Source organism: Hirundo rustica, chromosome 4 (assembly GCF_015227805.2).
Source record: "Hirundo rustica isolate bHirRus1 chromosome 4, bHirRus1.pri.v3, whole genome shotgun sequence".
NCBI classification, from domain to species: domain Eukaryota; kingdom Metazoa; phylum Chordata; class Aves; order Passeriformes; family Hirundinidae; genus Hirundo; species Hirundo rustica.
In genome coordinates this window covers 70233858-70250724 of record NC_053453.1, presented here as the reverse complement: position 1 = coordinate 70250724, position 16867 = coordinate 70233858, and the positions used below count along the sequence as shown (strand labels likewise).

The 16867-nt window shown below is 42.5% G+C and overlaps 1 protein-coding gene across 31 annotated transcripts in view; it reads left to right on the top strand.

Annotated features, from left to right (window-relative positions):
* Positions 1-16057, top strand: part of SOX5 (SRY-box transcription factor 5) — a 504910-nt gene extending 488853 nt beyond the window's left edge. For all 31 annotated transcript variants that reach the window (XM_058420241.1, XM_058420243.1, XM_058420242.1 and 28 more), the window contains 4 exons: positions 2306-2414; positions 3300-3473; positions 9734-9950; positions 13215-16057. In XM_058420241.1, coding sequence (XP_058276224.1) covers positions 2306-2414; positions 3300-3473; positions 9734-9950; positions 13215-13518 — 804 coding nt within the window. In that variant the 3' untranslated portion in view covers positions 13519-16057. The remainder of the gene's footprint in view (positions 1-2305; positions 2415-3299; positions 3474-9733; positions 9951-13214) is intronic.
* The last annotated feature ends 810 nt before the right edge of the window (positions 16058-16867 follow it).

Here is a 16867-nt window from a genome sequence, read left to right as displayed (position 1 = left end):
ATTAAAACTTAAGGCATCACATGCACAGGGCTGCACAGAGCAGCCCGGGAGCTCCATGCTCATCTGCCATCATTCCTTCATGGCCCCCTTTCCATCACACCTGTGCTCCCTCACTTCATCCAGGCTGTACCTCAAAATGATAAACTCTGCTGAGGTGGAGCGTGGCAGAGCATCTGTGGGCTCATCAAGTCAGGCTCTGATGGATGAGCCCTACCTGCGGTGTGCCTCGCAGGCGGCATTCCGGAGTATCCGCTGACCTCGGGACTCAACCAGATCAGCGGAGCGTGGTTGGGGATGGAACTGCCCCTAGACTCCAGGAGCTGCATTTACTGCCTAAAGAAGGAGCTGTTAAGCCCATGCCCTTTGTGCTCTCAGCTCCGTTTTTCTAAGAGGTTTACACACGCTTCAAAAAAAAGTCTGCGGTGGAGTAACTCCCCCATAATATAGCCAACAAGAGAAAATATTCTTTTGCACTCCAGCTTGGTGGCAGCATTTTTAAATGATTCCTGACATAAAAATTTTTGAACTCTAGCACTATGAAGTTGACAGTAAATAGATTTTTTTTTTTTTTTCCTGAGGAAAAACTGTTCACCTCCATTATATAGCTGCAGTCGATTTGGAAGAAATACAAAGACAACTTATTCCTGACTTTTTGACTTCTGACAGGCTGCTTTGGAAATGAGAGCTGAGTTTAAAATGGTGGATCAAAGAGCTTGGTTAAGCTGAATGCCTGAATAGTTCAGGTGCTTATTTGAAGCTTTTCCAAGCTTTCTGGATCTGCTGTGCCTGGTAGTCTTATGGAAACCCTTTTTCTTGGGATAGGCTAAGTCTGCTGCATGAGCTTTTCCTCCAAAAACCAAGAGAATAACTCATCTTGCATGCTTTCCATGGTAAAGTGTCAGGGTATAGACAGAGCACCAGGAGTGTGAGAGGGATTCGTAGTGAAAATGGATGTGAGGAGTAGGAAGGCTAACCACATGTTCCCTAAACTCCGTGAGCATACAAAGCTGAGCAGATTAGCCTTGTTTCTAACTCTTCCTGAGAAAATCTTTGTGCAGTGATTTACATGAATGTGAACCATTCTTTGAATTGCAGATGCAGGGACATCTCCTTGCAGGAAGCATTTCTGCATTCGCATTGTTCTCTTTTCTGTTTTCTTGTGTAACGCAACCCAGTGACATTATTAGGCTACACAGAACAGTTGCCATGTGAAAACTGAAAGGTTTTTTTTAGTTTATTGATCTTTTACAGTTAACAGGAGTGGAATAGAGCAAAGAAACAGAAATCTTTTCTTTCAGGAAGAAGCTCAAAAGAATTTTTTTTGACTGGAGCCACTTCATTATCATGCTATATCATGTCATTTTCGTAGCTTTGCAAAAGGCACAGTGCCTGAAATTTTGAAATGTTAGTATTGCATCCCTGAAAGATGTATTTTTAAACACATGATTGTCAGGAAGATAGAACGCTCATGAGCAAAAGTCACTGGGAAAACAAAAACAGTTGGAAAATGGAACACCTTTGTGTTTGTAAAGTCAAACAATTCAGGGGGAAGCGAGGTGTTTTGAAGAGAACATTGGAATTAATTGCCCTAGCAGTGTTGTTCTGGCAGTGTCTTTAGACGCTGCTGCAGCCTGACAGATTAATTGGCAGCACACACCAGCCTGTTGCAATCCAGGGTTCACAGTTAGTTCTGACCAGATGAATGATAGACGGGGTGTTAGTAGGCTTGGACAAAACAGTCTGGACAAGAACACGAACTGCTGCCCAAGGATCATGCTTAATTCAGGCTGGACCTTTCCCAAGGCCTGAATAAGTTTGAACTGGGGTTTTTGCCCTATGGTCTGCTTCCGAAAATACAGCCTTTTAAAAAGGAAACAGAGCAAAGCCATCCATGTCTCTACACTTTGATTGCAGGCTAGAAATAGAGTGAAACAATAAATGCATTGCAAAAGAGCATGTGTCACCTAAACGTCCAGGCCAGCTTTACAGTCCCAGGAACGCAGAGAGTTGAAGTATTCCTCAGATGTGCAGCCAATTTTATCATGCCTAACTAAGCCAATCTTTTCAGCACTATGGAGTTTGCTTATCACCAGCTAATAAGTTTTTAAAAGGACTTCATGGTAGAATCTGTAACCCTATATCATCCAGAAAAAAGCATTATTATTTATTCTTCAATACATGGCTCAGTAAACTGCTATGAGTAGTTATCCAGCTTCCCTATTAACCTCCTAAATAACCTACAAACCTTGGAGTTACAGTATTTAATTATTTCCCTGATCCAAATCCTGTCATCTTGCCCACACAGGACAAAACAACACTGGAGACCCTGACTCAGCAGCTGGCAGTAAAACAGGGTGAAGACGGGAAGTTCAGCCACGCAATGATGGATTTCAACATGAGTGGAGATTCTGACGGTCAGTACAAACGGCTTTTCCTTGTTTCCAGGTTTGTGTGTGCGTATCAGCGGGATCCGAGGGATAATCCAAGTGCTTTGGGGGCCCATGAGGAATACAAACTGTTAGCAATAAGTGTCTGTGAGACAAGGCAGGAAGAAGTGATTTGTCTTGGGGTGCTCTAAGTCTGGAGATGATTTTTTAGCCTTCCCTCTGTCCACTGAAGGTCTCAAGATGGGACCAGAAATGTATTTCTGATAATAAAAGGGACTAAAGGAGGCAAATACTTGTGGGGTTAGTGAGATCACGCAGGGAAGCTATGAAGTGTAGACCTGACCCTCCATAAGTGCTGTGCAGCCTGCATCTGTGGGAGCTTTATTGGTTTGATAAAGCAAGAATTATGTTTATTGTTCCTCTGCTATTTCATATATTGTTAAGGAGGTGTAAGCACAAAAACAGGCAAGTATGTAAATATTCATTTGTTAGTTAGAGAATTGCTTAAGAAGAAATGCCCAGTATTGCCATCTATCACCCCCTTTCTGTCTCAGAAAAGGTAGAAGATAGGTGACATAATATGACCAGCGTTCTGTGAGCAAGAAAGGAAGAAAATAAAAAGTAAACCTGCATTGATAAGTATACATTTATGTAATTAAGCAGTAAAAGATGGCTTAGAAAAGCTGTTTAATACTTTGCATTAAAAAACGATCAGAACCCCTTATCAGGTCTGTACTGTGTGATACTGAATTAATAGAATAACTAAACCAGGCAGTACACGCACTGTATTAACCATTAACCTTTAGTAAACACCGACTCGTTGAATGTGCAGCGCCTGACCTAGGTTACTGGTGGCAGAGGAAGCTGCCTACTGAAACACAAGCTGGAAATGTTTTCCTCTTGCTTTTTTAGGAAGTGCAGGAGTTTCAGAGTCTCGGATTTACCGGGAATCCCGAGGGCGTGGTAGCAACGAGCCGCACATCAAGCGCCCAATGAACGCGTTCATGGTGTGGGCTAAGGACGAACGGAGAAAGATCCTCCAGGCCTTCCCTGACATGCACAACTCCAACATCAGCAAGATACTAGGTAAGAACAATAGACAGAGCGCTGGTCTCCCAGAGCAAAGCTTGAAGAGATTCTGGCTGGGTTTAGCTGAGCACCTGACAGAACAGAATTGCTTCTTTCTCTCTTGCTATTTAGTCACTGCACCAAGAGCAGCAGTGATTTGAGTTTCCCCTGTGCTGCCCAGGAGTATGTATTAACCACAACCTGAAACATTCTTGTGTCTTTGTAATTATTGAGATTGTGGTGGCGATTTTGCCCTGCACAGAGGAGAGATGGAGTAGCCTGTAGTTCCAGGTTTTCCCTTTAAAATATGGGGGTCACATTTCTGCTTTCCCAGAGAGCAGTAACTTCACCAGACTGCCACAGCTTCTCCAACAGCATGAACAGTGGCTTAGCCACTTCCTCTGTCAGTTCCCTCAGGTCCTGCAGGTGCATCTCAGCAGATCCCATGGATCTGTGCACCTTCGGTTCCTCAAACCTGATCTTCTCCTACAGTGGGTGATTCTTCATTCTTCCATATATTGGAGAGAATTTTAAGAAAACCCTGATTTCCATATTCTCTGCTCTTCACATCCCGATCAGTATTTGTCATGAATGTCATCTGCTGAATCTTGTGCCAAAGTCTTCCAACTTTTCACTGTTTGATCAGATTCTCAGGACCAAGTTACTGTCCCAAGTTACTCCTCTGTGATGTGCTGGATGATACAGTAGGTGACTAATGGGGCTCACTGAGGCCAGTGAATTACTTTTCAGCAGAAAAATTACACATCTGCTATCAAATTAGAGATACTACATTTTTACCAACAAAAACAGCTGCAGGACCCAAGCATCCCTCAGGCCAGTGGCTAAGCAGGGAACATGTTTACCTGTGCTGCAAATCTCACTGGTTTTGCAGGCTGCTCAAGAGATGTATTGCAGTTATAATGGCAGCGTTAACCAGCTGCAGGGCTGGTAAATATGCCAGGCTTGGACTGGTCAGAGGTTTGAGGCTTACCTTGATTAGAGTGGTATTATGAAAAGTTAGCAGGGGGCAAGTGGAAACGAGATAAATTGGTTGGAGACGCAAAATGCATTGCCATGGATGGCAGATGTGATGATATTAACCCATGATTTAAAGGGTGGTACGAGATGATTGGATTAGTTATGGGAACGGGATTAGAAGGCTAAATTGGTTATGTTGATGGCAATATAACCTTATACTGGTTAAAAGCGATTATACTGGTCAGAGGTGTATGATGTGATTAGCCGGAGGACAGGGCAGTAATAGTTTTGGTCTGTTTCTAAATTGAGAGTAGACCTGGTTAAACCTGTTTTTGAGTAATCAGCTTCAGAAATCTACAAGATCATTCTGAATGGCCCTTTTCATATAGAAAGTACAAAGAGAGCTTGATGTTTTCCCTCTTAACTGATTGTTTTGGATAACAACCTCCGACAGCACGCTGCTAATTCATTCCGCTTAAAACAGGCGCTTGAGCTGGGCTGACATTTTACGCAGTCTCTGGGGATCCTGGTTGACATTTTAAAGGGCTTCTAAGCATTTTATAATACCCTAAAATCTGGTTTTAATAAACCATTCTGCTGAAATTGTTAACATAAGGAATCACCTTTTACTATTTGGCGCTAGATCAGGGAGATATGGAGACATCTTTTTCTGATTAGATATACAGTAGTTGGAGTAAAATGTGCAAATTCATTACAGATCCTGTTGAGGTGACAGACAGTATAGCTGACTCCAAACTCTCTGTTTTGCTGCCAGATACAGGGAAAAGCAAGGTCTGAGGCAGTGAAAGATGATGTTTCTATTTCTTTACAGCATCACATTTGATTTTTTTTTTTTTTTTTTTTTCATTCTAAGTGTGCAATAGAGAGGGATGTCCTGGCATCTTCCTTCTTGACAGAAACATTACAAAGTTCTTCCCTCAGCTGCAAAAGGCCAGTCTTTTGAAGTCAGCAGGGAGCTGTCTGTTAACTGGCGTAGGGTGACCAATTAGAAGCTCACAGTTCAGCCAGGTATTAGGGTGTCCTTATTAGAAAGCCACATTTTTTTCCTTCCCATTTTTCCTGCTTCACATTGAGGTCACAGGGCTTGTTGTCATGCAGAGTAACTTAGAGAGAGTTCTCACCAATTGAGGGTCATTTTTACAGTAAAATGAGAGGAGGTGCCCTTCCCAGCACCAGAATTCTCTAGGGATTATGTTTGACACTGTGGTATTATGTTTTGAGCATAAAAATTAGATACAAGGATTTGCCACTAAATTCATCTGTGCATACGTTTGTCATCCATCTGTTCATTGCATCTTAAACTTGTGGATAATGGTTTTTTTAGTAAATTGTTAAAAAAGTGCTAAAATGGGACTGCTGGACCCTATCAATTTAATAATGCATTGTTTAGATATTTCAGTAAATATTTTAATTCATTTCACTGAGAAATCTACATAAAGATTTTAGGAGAAATGAAGTCAATTACTAACTTCAGAAATTCTCTTGGAGTGTATACGTGTGTTCATACAAATGCATACACATACCTACACATTATACCAGTCTGTGTGAGAGTGTATTTTAAACATAAAATCAGCCTTATTGAGCTACTCAGATTGAAAAATGTCAGTCTAATGGGCTGAAAGTTAAGAGAATATTGCAAACAGCTGAAAATTCTTGCCAGAGAAGCTTGGCTTGAAATCAGCAGTAAGCAGAGCTCTGAGCATTGCACGTGTGTGTCTGGAGCACAAGTGTCTGGGCACGGTTGAGGGCATCTCCTTTCTGCCCTGGACTCAAATATTTGCCCTCTCCAGATGTGTTTACAGTCACACACTGCTGTGTGGGCACAGCTCTGACTGCCCTAGCTCAGTTTAGGGGCAGGAGCTTTGCTTGGTGCAGCAAAGTCTCTGAATTTGGTTGTATTTTTCCTAAATCCTTCAGCCACCCCATCAGGGAGAACTGTGCTAGAATCCTGCTTGTCATTTTGCATGCATCCAGGTAGGGGAATGGGCTCTTGTTTTCATAGTCAAGGAGAAAAGCTCTGCTTGACCCACTCAAAGCTTTCCAACACAGATGGCAAGCAGGAATCGCACTCAAGACTGTAAATCTTCCCTTACAAAGAAAGGTCTCTCAAGTTTCTACAATCACACCTTGTTTGGGCTTGGCGCTCTGCATAGGTACCCATGCCTGCCTGTGTGTGTTTATAGACACATAAAATAATGACAAATAAAGCTATTCCAAGCATATTTTGTCCAAATATAAGGTATTTTTAAAAAGTTTTAATAGGTTGATTGATGGTACTCATTCATAGCTTACCCTGTGGGTGGAAATTCCAAGATCAGAGTTACATATCCTTCAAAATTTCAGATGAAGGCTGTTCAGAGAATTGATTGAATTATGTAAATTACTAAGAAAATACGTGAAAAATATCAGATGTAAAGATCGGTGGTTTATCTTCAGAAAGCGTGCCCTTTTTTAAAAATTATTTTGACAGCATTGTTTGTTTAATTATGTATGATACTTCAAAACATACTGGTAAATTATATTTAGTGTATTTTGTAAAAACAGTAAAGTCGTAGTAAGAGGAGGTATCACTGCAGAAAGCAGCTGTAAAAAGTTTGCTAGGAAGAGAGGTGAAACTACCAGGATTTTGGTTGTACTTGAGTGTGCGGGCTCAGGAAGAAAAAATATAACGAATGACATTTATGTATAAAAATTGTATGTGCAACTGTATGTACAATATGTACATATGTATAATGTCTGTATGCACAGATATTACACATCAAAGTTTCACGGTTTATGGCCCTGATCCTGCAAAGGTTTGTGTTGTTTGCCTGACTTTACCCACATGAGGGGGTGGGAATCTGCCTGCCCAGATCGGACTGTAAGCTTGCAGCAAGTGAAATGGCACAGCAGAAGAGAAATTTGCGTTGGAATAGAGCATTTTCATGGTAATTTTTTAAGAGCTGGCTTTAATGACTACCTTTCTGTGCATCTGTCTGTCTCAGAGTATGTGTGCAGATCCCTTCACAGCCTATAAAGCAAATGTCAAGATTTGTTCAAAGACAGAGGTTTTCAACTTTTCTATTCATAAAAAAACCCCTGATGCAGCGTCATGAAAAGTGTCTAGGGCTGTTTTCCTAGGCCATTAGGACTTCAGCAGGTCTGTGATTAGACGACTGTAGATTTAGGCTAACTCTTAAGATTTTCTTTGCTGAAACACCAGTGTGTCAGTGCCTGCATGCAGAATTTGAAAGCACTCCCACATCTGGGCACCTTCCAGAGGTCATCTGCTTCACCCTGAATTCTTAACGTTGTTCAACGCCGGCCCAATCTATATTTCCACCTCATGAGGCACTAGTTGGTGTGCAGGGTTTTGACAGTCGTGTGTTGATCACTGTGTCACTCGTCCCCAAATCCGGGAGGTACTGCATGTGGAAAGTCAGTGCCATTTTTCTAGCCACTCTCTTTGCCAGAAAAAGCTTGGAATGATCTCTCTGCAGGAGCCAAAGCTGCTGAGCAGGATTCTGGTCACAGGGGTGCTGCCCTGTGTGACACGGAGCCCTGCCACAAATCCCCAGGCACAGGCACTACCTCTCTAGGGCATAAGTGACGTGCAGGAGTTTCAGTCCAAACCCTAAAAGCCATCTAGCCATGAATTATGGTACTGGGCCTAAGCTAATAACAACGTCATTAAACCCTTTCCCTTTCCAGGACTAACAGGGGGATCTCTGCACGCTGTATGTTGTAAACATCATAAAAAATGATGGGTTTGATTTCAAAGCAATGTTTGCTAAGAGGGGCATGCCCATTGCCCCTTTTAAGGACAGAGGCGTCATTGTTCATGCATTGCTTATCTCTGGGTGTGAGGTCAGGTGGTACCAGCTCTTCTCTCCAGAAGCAGCATGGAATAAAGATTCAAAGAGTTATGGGGAAAATGGTGTCAGTAAGCAGAAGGGGCCTTTCTAGAGGGAATGAAACTGTTTCCTTTCATGGGTAAAGGATAACTGTGCTCTCTCTACTGCAAGTCTTGGGGGTACAGTGAGGTAAGACCAGAGCTAACCATAAAAAATGAGGAACAAGAGGAAGTCAAATATGACATATGACATTATGAACCCATTAAATTGAGAAACTACTCAAACATTTTTCCAGTGGGAAACTTGACTATTTTCCAATGAAGTTTTCTTTCTAGGCTACAGGTTTCACAGCTTGAACTATTCCTGTTGTTTAAAATGTATCTTACCCTGAAGCACTTCTATATTTAATGAAAAAATAAAATGGGGCAACTGATTCAAGAACTTCCACTTTCTGCTCCCATATTGTATCTTTAAGAAATATTAGCTTATAACTTTCAGCAGGCATTTGAAAACAATTTTGAAGTCTTTACTATATCCCTATCTCAAATATCCACGTTAACGTAAGCAGAAAACGAGGCTGGCAGCAATGAAGCCATGGTGCAGCTTTGGGGAGAGGTGTGCCAGTACCCCAGTGCTTTTCCTTCCCTGATACAGTAAATTCTTTAGGTTGGGGCTGGCAGTATATCCCAGGACTTGGTCTTGGAGTTAAAACCCCACTGACACATATGGGATAGTTCATAGCTTTTAGAGGCATTGCTTTAGGGCCTTTGCAGGCTCCTGCACCTGACTGCTGAGCATTTACAGTCAGTTCCTATTCTGCTTCTCACCAACCTGGGAGCCAGGAAGACCTGGTGTTTGTCAGGAGTGATTAGGCTGTGGACATGTGCATTTCCAGACCTGATGCCTTGATCCAGCCGTGGATCACAGCGGCCAGACAGCAGCACGTGGAGTGGAGCCTCCTCTGAACAGGAGGTGTAGACAGACACACGGCCAAGGGAAAATAGGGGGATGCAGCAGAGCAGACTCTGCCTGTCCACTCCTCCAAGGTATACTGCCTTGTTTCCTGAAACAAAGCATCAGGGGTTCCCCATTATCAGCATAATGGTTTTACTGCCCACCTGGAAGGCATTATAAGGTAGATAAATTTCAGTAAAATACCGAGTCAAAATTTCCAGTGCCATCTTTCCTGCCATACCCAGGGGGTTTATGAATCAAATACAAACAAGGCCAGAACCCTGTCTAGAAGCTCTGACAGATAATCAGCCCAAAGCCAAATGGCCTTAGGTGCCTTGTTCTGGGTGACCTACTTGCTTCTCTGCCTTGCAGTGTTCGGGGATGAGCAGCATCTCATCTTTTTTTTTTTTTTTTTTTTTTTTCCTTTTTTTTTTTTTTTTTTTTTTTTTTTTTTTTTTTTTTTTTTTTTTTTAATTATTATTTTGGTGACAGGATCTCGCTGGAAAGCTATGACAAACCTAGAGAAGCAGCCATACTATGAGGAGCAGGCCCGGCTCAGCAAACAGCACCTGGAGAAGTACCCAGACTACAAGTACAAGCCCAGGCCGAAGCGTACCTGCCTCGTGGACGGCAAGAAGCTGCGCATCGGCGAGTACAAGGCCATCATGCGCAACAGACGCCAGGAGATGAGGCAGTACTTCAATGTTGGGTATGGGACCTTGCAAAACTGCTGCTCGTTTCATCAAAAAAAGAAAAAAAAAAATATATATATATATATATAAAAGATCGGGGAGAATTCTTAATTATTCTTGGTTGTGGTTTACTGGCAGGAGCGTTGGATATTGCTGATTGGAAATGGGAGTTGTGCTGTGCAAGGAAGTGTGCCAGGAGGAAGTGAGGCAGTTTTAGGAGTCTTTTTGTTGGCTCTGTTTGATACTCATCTCAACGCCCCAGCCAACTGTCTCATTTCCACTCTGGTCGTGAAAGAAAAAAAAATTCTTTAAGATTTTCTGATGAAATGTAAATCTTGCAGCAAAGCCTTATAACTATTACGAGGCCTCAGAGAGAGTGTCTGAACAACCTGTGGTAGTGCCTCTTGATCCAAAAGCCAAACATCAAAGTTTGCATTCAGTGTGATCTGTGGCAAAGTGGTCTGCAAAAGGACTGCTGGACACACTGAGCTTGAGCTGGGATATGGACGTGGCTCAGTTGATCCATATCAGGCTGTATTCCTCTCATGTCTGCATTGTTCATTCATCCTTCCAGGGAGTGTCTTACAGTCCAGCAAGTTCAATGCTTTCTGTTGAGCAGAAATTTTAAGACCAGTTCTGATAAACAGCTAATAGATCAGTTCGATATGATTACAATAAATTATGCCTGGAAGACTGGCATGTATTTCCCTTCTGCAGATATTCCTTGGTGTTGGTTACAGCAGATAAAAAAGAATCAGAAGTAATCAAATATTCCACAATATTTCTGTATTCGCTTGAGAAAATTAAAAGCTACACAGCTAAAAAAAAAAAAAAAAAAAAAAAAAAAAAAAAAAAAAAGCAAAACCAGCAACAAGAGCAACGCTCTGAAATAATGGAATCTGTGTTCTGTTTCATCTTCATTTGGAATCCTTTTGGTATTAACTGGGTTGCACGTCTCTTTATTTAATGGCTAGAAGTAGAAATAAAGGAGTGAACATCTACCTAGTGACTGTCAAGTGTCATCAGACTGTGTTTTAAACAGCTACAGTGTGCATTGTTAGAATAAGCTGCTCAGCAGAGAAATTTGAGCTGCTTAACCCTGTGGTGCTGGCAGGTCCAGCGATCCCAGTGGTAAGCGCTGAAACAAACACAGGGAAGTCAGCCAACATTTGGCATCAAGAGATTAAAAAAAGAGGAGGGGGCCTTGTGGAAAAAGAATAGGTGGCAACAGAGCCCCCAGAACACTGCTTATCTGGTTAACATGCATGCCTCATCACGGGGAAAAAAAATTAACCTTGTAACATTCTGCCTACAGAAATTCAGCTTTTCCAAACAAGGCTGACATTGAAATCAAGACATTTCTGGAGGTAATTTGCTCTGGGGCACCAGAGCACAGAACCTGGGGCTAAGTCTTTGTGGAAGCAGCTGACAGAGTGGCTGATGGCTGCAGTGGGGCCAGTGTGTGATGTCACCAGTCACAGCACTGCAGTTGCATTCCTGGTTTAAGTTCCCCATCTGTTGCATCCACCAGTACAGCTCATTTAGGGTTAAACTCCTAAACACCAGCCCGGCTCCTTCCTGAGCACCACAGTAAGTGCTTGGTTTAACAGGAGCTGTGGCTGTGCTGGAGGCACCACAGTAGGAAGGATTGGGAATTTTTTAATGTTCCCTATCCCAGTGTCCTCATCTTCAGTGGTGGCGTGGCCTGCTGAGAGCCCCAATACATTACTACCTGAGGACTGCTGCAAGATCATCTAGGCTGGACATCCCTTAGAAGTGGAAAAAATACTATTCTTAAATCATTTAACATTTGAAAAGCACTCTGAAAAGCACCATTTAAGTGCAAAGTGTTCCTATTGTTAAATATTAAAACCAGTTTAAGTGTGCTGAATCTTGTTGCGGAGATGCTGACTCCGGAAAACAAAAGCCCTTCCTACTGAATTAAGAATAAAATGCAAATTAGATCTGCTCCCTCCTTTTAAGAGCTGTATCTTCAGCTGAGACAACCTGAGCTGTTTCAGAAACACGGAAATAAGGGCTCTGTGGAGGGAGGCCTTGCTCGGATGGCAGGCAGGAAGTATCTGAAAATGCAGCAAGCAATTCCAAACGAGTATAAAGCTGTTTGGCAGAGGAAAGTCTTTCAGGATCACTGTACTGTGTGAGGCTTACTGTGCAGCCAGGGCACAGGCAGGCAGGGGAACAGGGGAGGGTTTCATTCTTAATTAAGAATGTTCATCTCAAGAGACTCTGCCCTGTCTCCTGTGGCAAGGCTTTTCAGTGCAGATGGACACACCACTGATGACATTACAATGTGCAGCATGTACTGGAGAGAATTACTGCAATGGAATTACTTCATGCAGGAAGGAAACAAAAGGAGCATGAATTTTAAACCTCTAGGCTTGTTGGGACTCTGAAGCTTCTCAGGGAAACAAACACTAGTATAACACAGCTAGTGTTCTTGATGCAAAGGGAATTTCTGTGGCCTGGAATAATTCTTCTTTCATTACTGCAGACAGGTTTCCAAGGCTTAGATGCTGTATAAAGGCATCCTGTAGAAGATTTTCTCAAATGCTCATGTTGTTTCCTTGCTTTTTTATTTAAATAATGCCGGCTTCCTTTTTAAGTCTGCCTTTTCCCAGTTTTATCCACCTTCCTTCAAAGAATCTGCTTTTCACAAGGGCTGCTCCCAGCGGGAGCTCTCACCTTCCAGTGGGAGGCCTTTAGTGATCCATCCTGTGAACTCGTGTTGGCTCCAGAAAGCCCACTGTTCCTGTCCCTAGTAATGGCCAGGTCCCTGAATGAATGTGGAGTAAGCATTGTCTCTGCTTTCTCCTCATCCAGTGGCATTTTCCTGCTGCACCTTCCCATCCCTGTGCAATCTACCTAGACCTTGCTGCCTCTCTCCTACTGGCAATTTATGTCCAGTTACTGTGACTTTTATGTCCAGTCCTAATAGCAGATTGGATTTTTCAAAAGGAAGATTTTCCAAATACGCGGGTTTTAAGTTGGACCGCAGCTGGCGAGGATGTTTATTTCTTGCCGGCACCAAGCTGGTCCAGAAAGGAAGTTTCCCTCACAAGCTGTGTAGTTCAGGTACGGCTAGAGACGTTTACAGAGGTTGGGTGGAATTGATTTGGGTTCGGTGTTCATTTGCGGAGCACCCTTTGGCGAGTTTTGAAAAACCGACGCGAGAATTCCTCTGCGTGCCCAAGAATGCGTACCGCTGACCTTCAACTCCCTGCGGCATTCCAACCCCCTTTCCCTCTCTCTCTTCCCGCCAGGCAACAAGCACAGCTCCCCATCGCCACGGCGGGCGTCGTGTACCCGGGAGCCATCGCCATGGCGGGAATGCCGTCCCCACACCTGCCCTCGGAGCACTCGAGCGTGTCCAGCAGCCCGGAGCCCGGCATGCCCGTCATCCAGAGCACTTACGGCATCAAGGGCGAGGAGCCCCACATCAAGGAGGAGATGCAGCCCGACGACGTCAACGGGGAGATCTACGATGAGTACGACGAGGAGGAGGACGACCCCGATGCAGACTATGGCAGTGACAGTGAAAACCACATTGCGGGGCAGGCCAACTGATCGGGGTCCCCGCGTCTCGTGACCTGCAGGACTTCGAGGAGAAAAGAAAAAAAAAAATAAATAAAAAATAAAAAATAAAATAAAATAAATAAAGCCCCATCTGGTTTATCCTTGCCAGTGGCCAAGCACATTAACTTTCTCATACACTGACTGTTACTTTAACTGTTAGTCTTAACTAGTTGGGACATCAGCTGACTAATAGACATCAGCCTGCGTCAGAAGAAAAAAGGCTCAGAAGGAAGGAAACAAAGACAACGACAACAACAACAGGATGATATAAGCTATGGGTAAAATAATGCCAGTAATTCAGCTGCTATACCCAAGCACTGAAGTCTTACCCGTCGACCTTTTATTATTATTATTTTTTTTTCAAATAAACTTTATGGCTGTTTGTTCTACAATGTTCTAGAAATTCTCACTCAGGTACACAGTGCCAACAAGTGGCTTGTGAATGTGTTTTGTTGTTTTGTGCTACAGTTTAAAGAGAAATAATTTTTTTTTCTTTTTTTTCTTTTTTTTTTTTGGTAATGCACCTGACAGGAAAAAAAAAAAAGATAAAATTCCTTTTAACACCCCCTCTGTCTCCTCCTGTTCCTCCTCTTCTTCTTCCTCTTCCTCCTCCTTCTCCTCCTCCTCCCTGTCAAATCTGGGTCAGAAGTGTGCGTGTGTGCGTGCCTGTGCGCGTGGCTGGCAAGGAAGGAAGTGGGGAGTCTTTCTGTTAACCCCAACAAGCATTTCCTTTCAAGAGAGGACTACCCTTCATCAGTTGCACACCATACTGAGTCTTTGAGCAAGTGCCAAATTTGTACTAAAGCGCTGAACTAGTCCAATTTCCTTTTTTTTTTTTTTTTTAGGTTGGTCTCTTCTTGTTTTGTTTTTCTTTGGCTTTTCATTTGCTTCTTGCTCTGTCTTAACTTAGGACAGTGTTATATCTTAGACAATCCCTTGAAGAACCTGAAATACCAGCAGCTGGTGAGATTAGACATATATTTTTGGTTTTGCTTTTGCTTTTTAAAGGAAACTGTAGGTGCTGTTCTCAGGTGAAAAAAAAGAGAGAGAGAGAGAGAGAGATAAGAAATTTAGAGAAAAAATATTTTATGGTCTTGGATTTTCATGTGTGCATGTTTATGGTACTAATAAGAATAATCTTGGACTATCGTGAGCGAAAAGCAAATGTTCCAGAATGAAGTCCTGCACCCTCCAAATGACTTGGTCTCTGAGAAACCTTTAGTTTTAGTTCACACTTCAAGTGGTAGCATAAACAACATAAGAAAGGCTTGTCCAAAATGTGGTTTGCTCTGCATGGGACACAGCAACTGGAAATGTTACCTCCTCGCTGAGCATAATTAAGTTACCACCAACGGGGTCCAGTTCTGATGAATTCGTACCTTCAGGGTGGTTGAGTACTGATTTCTGATTCAAAAGGCAATTTTTTTTTTTTTTTAACTGACTTTTTTTTCTCCTCTGCACTGGCAGAAATCCTTTTATCAGTGAGATGTTTGTGTAGGAAGGAGGGGTAATAGCTGTGAAGAGATTTCCGTATTCAAAGTGGGGTTGTAAGAACTCAAAACGTTGCAGTGCTGAATTCCCCTCGCTGCTGCCTCTCACAACTGAAAAAAAATATTCTCCTGTGCTAAAATATTTTCAGTGTTGTTGTAGAGCACTTAAATTGCTTGGGCAGCTTTGTCTTCTTTGGGCAACCACAATGAGATGAGGAAGCTGTGTGCCCTGGAAAGGAAGGTCTTGGGATCATGCTGAAGCAAAAACCTTCCTCTGAATTGTTGTTTTTTTTTTTAGCTGAGGATGCTAACTTTATGTTGCTTCCTAGAAAATTCCTACTCCCAGAGGGAGATGCATTGCTGTTGTTACCACCTCTAACATCTAAAATTAGCCCCATGCATCTTAGTGGCCGTGAGATCCCAGCCCAAGCACTCGCCAGAACCCTGGTCACCGCTATTTGGCAACACTGATTTTGCAAACAGTCCCTTAATCGGGCAAATTCAGCCCTTGATGCCAGATGCAGGATGAGCAGGACAGGTAGGAAAGGGGAAATGCCTTTCTTTGCCTCTTGAAATCCCACTTGAAGTGTAACTTGACCTCTGCAGACCTTGCGCAAAGCAAAAAGCAAATGCCATTGAAGACTTAGGACAATACTCCAATGAGCGGTTTGGACATGTGATAGTTTTACCCTGCTACATCTCTTTTCTTTGTCTTCTGTTTTCCCTGTTTAGATTTCCACCTCTGCTTTGAAAAATTCTTTCCTATTTTCTCTCTCTCAGAAGATTTGCTCTGAAATTATGCTTGGAGTAGCTGATCATACCCTCTGTGTCAGAGAGGGTTCTTTTTCGTTTGTATTTTATGACTGTGTTGGGGTTTGGTTTTTGGTTTGTTTTTTTTTTCAGTTGAACTGCCTCTTCTTGCTAGTGTTGAATGGTAATTATAATAATAATAATAATGGTCAGCTGTTCCCAGATTAGTAAATTATGTATAATTTATTTACACCCCCCCTTTTTTAACTTTATTTTATTCTGTTCTAATTTGGCAGTGCAGCAAATGAAGCTGTTAGGCTATTTAAAATGGATACCCTTCCCCACCTTACCTTTTTATATATATATAAATATATATATATACATATGAAAACAAATCGCTTCTTCTTCTGCTCACACCATTTCTCTTTCTTTTATTTTAATTTTGGCCCCAGCCATGTCAACTTCTGATGTTTATTATGATGGAGTGAATTAATGGGAGTGTTGTTTTCAATCTTAATTAACTTCTGCTCTCTCATCACTCATTTTAGTTATTTAATTACACCAGTCATCTAGAGCCAATTTTTTTGAAGCACTCTGTTTGGATAAGAAGGAAAAAAAAAAAATAGACAATTGTTTTTATATCATTATTATGTACAATGTGAAAACAGATATTTGCTCCTTTTTATTTTTTTTTTTTTTTAACTTTTAAATTTGTTCCCTGTCTTTGTGAACAAATTACTTCTGACTCTCGTGGGTTCACCTCACATTTGCTGGATGCTTGATTTCCACCACGGTTTAGAGACTCTCTGGTTTAATTGTGTCACTTCGGGCTACCGGAATACTTTGTTTTAGCTCCAGGTAGGTGCCTCTGTGGCAGGGGGGATTGGAGCAAGTCTCGGAGGCGTGGGCTGGGAAAGGTCAGTGGGAAGGGAAGGGAGCCCTTGGACTTGAGTGGGACCAAGTTTCAGTCCTGAATTCTCTCCTGGAGGCAGCCTGGTGTCCGTGGGCACGGTGGGACAGTGCCCTTCTCTCCAGGACCCCCCTGCTTTTCACACCACCCCGTCCACGGCTCAGCTGAACCAGCTGATTCCTTTTATTTT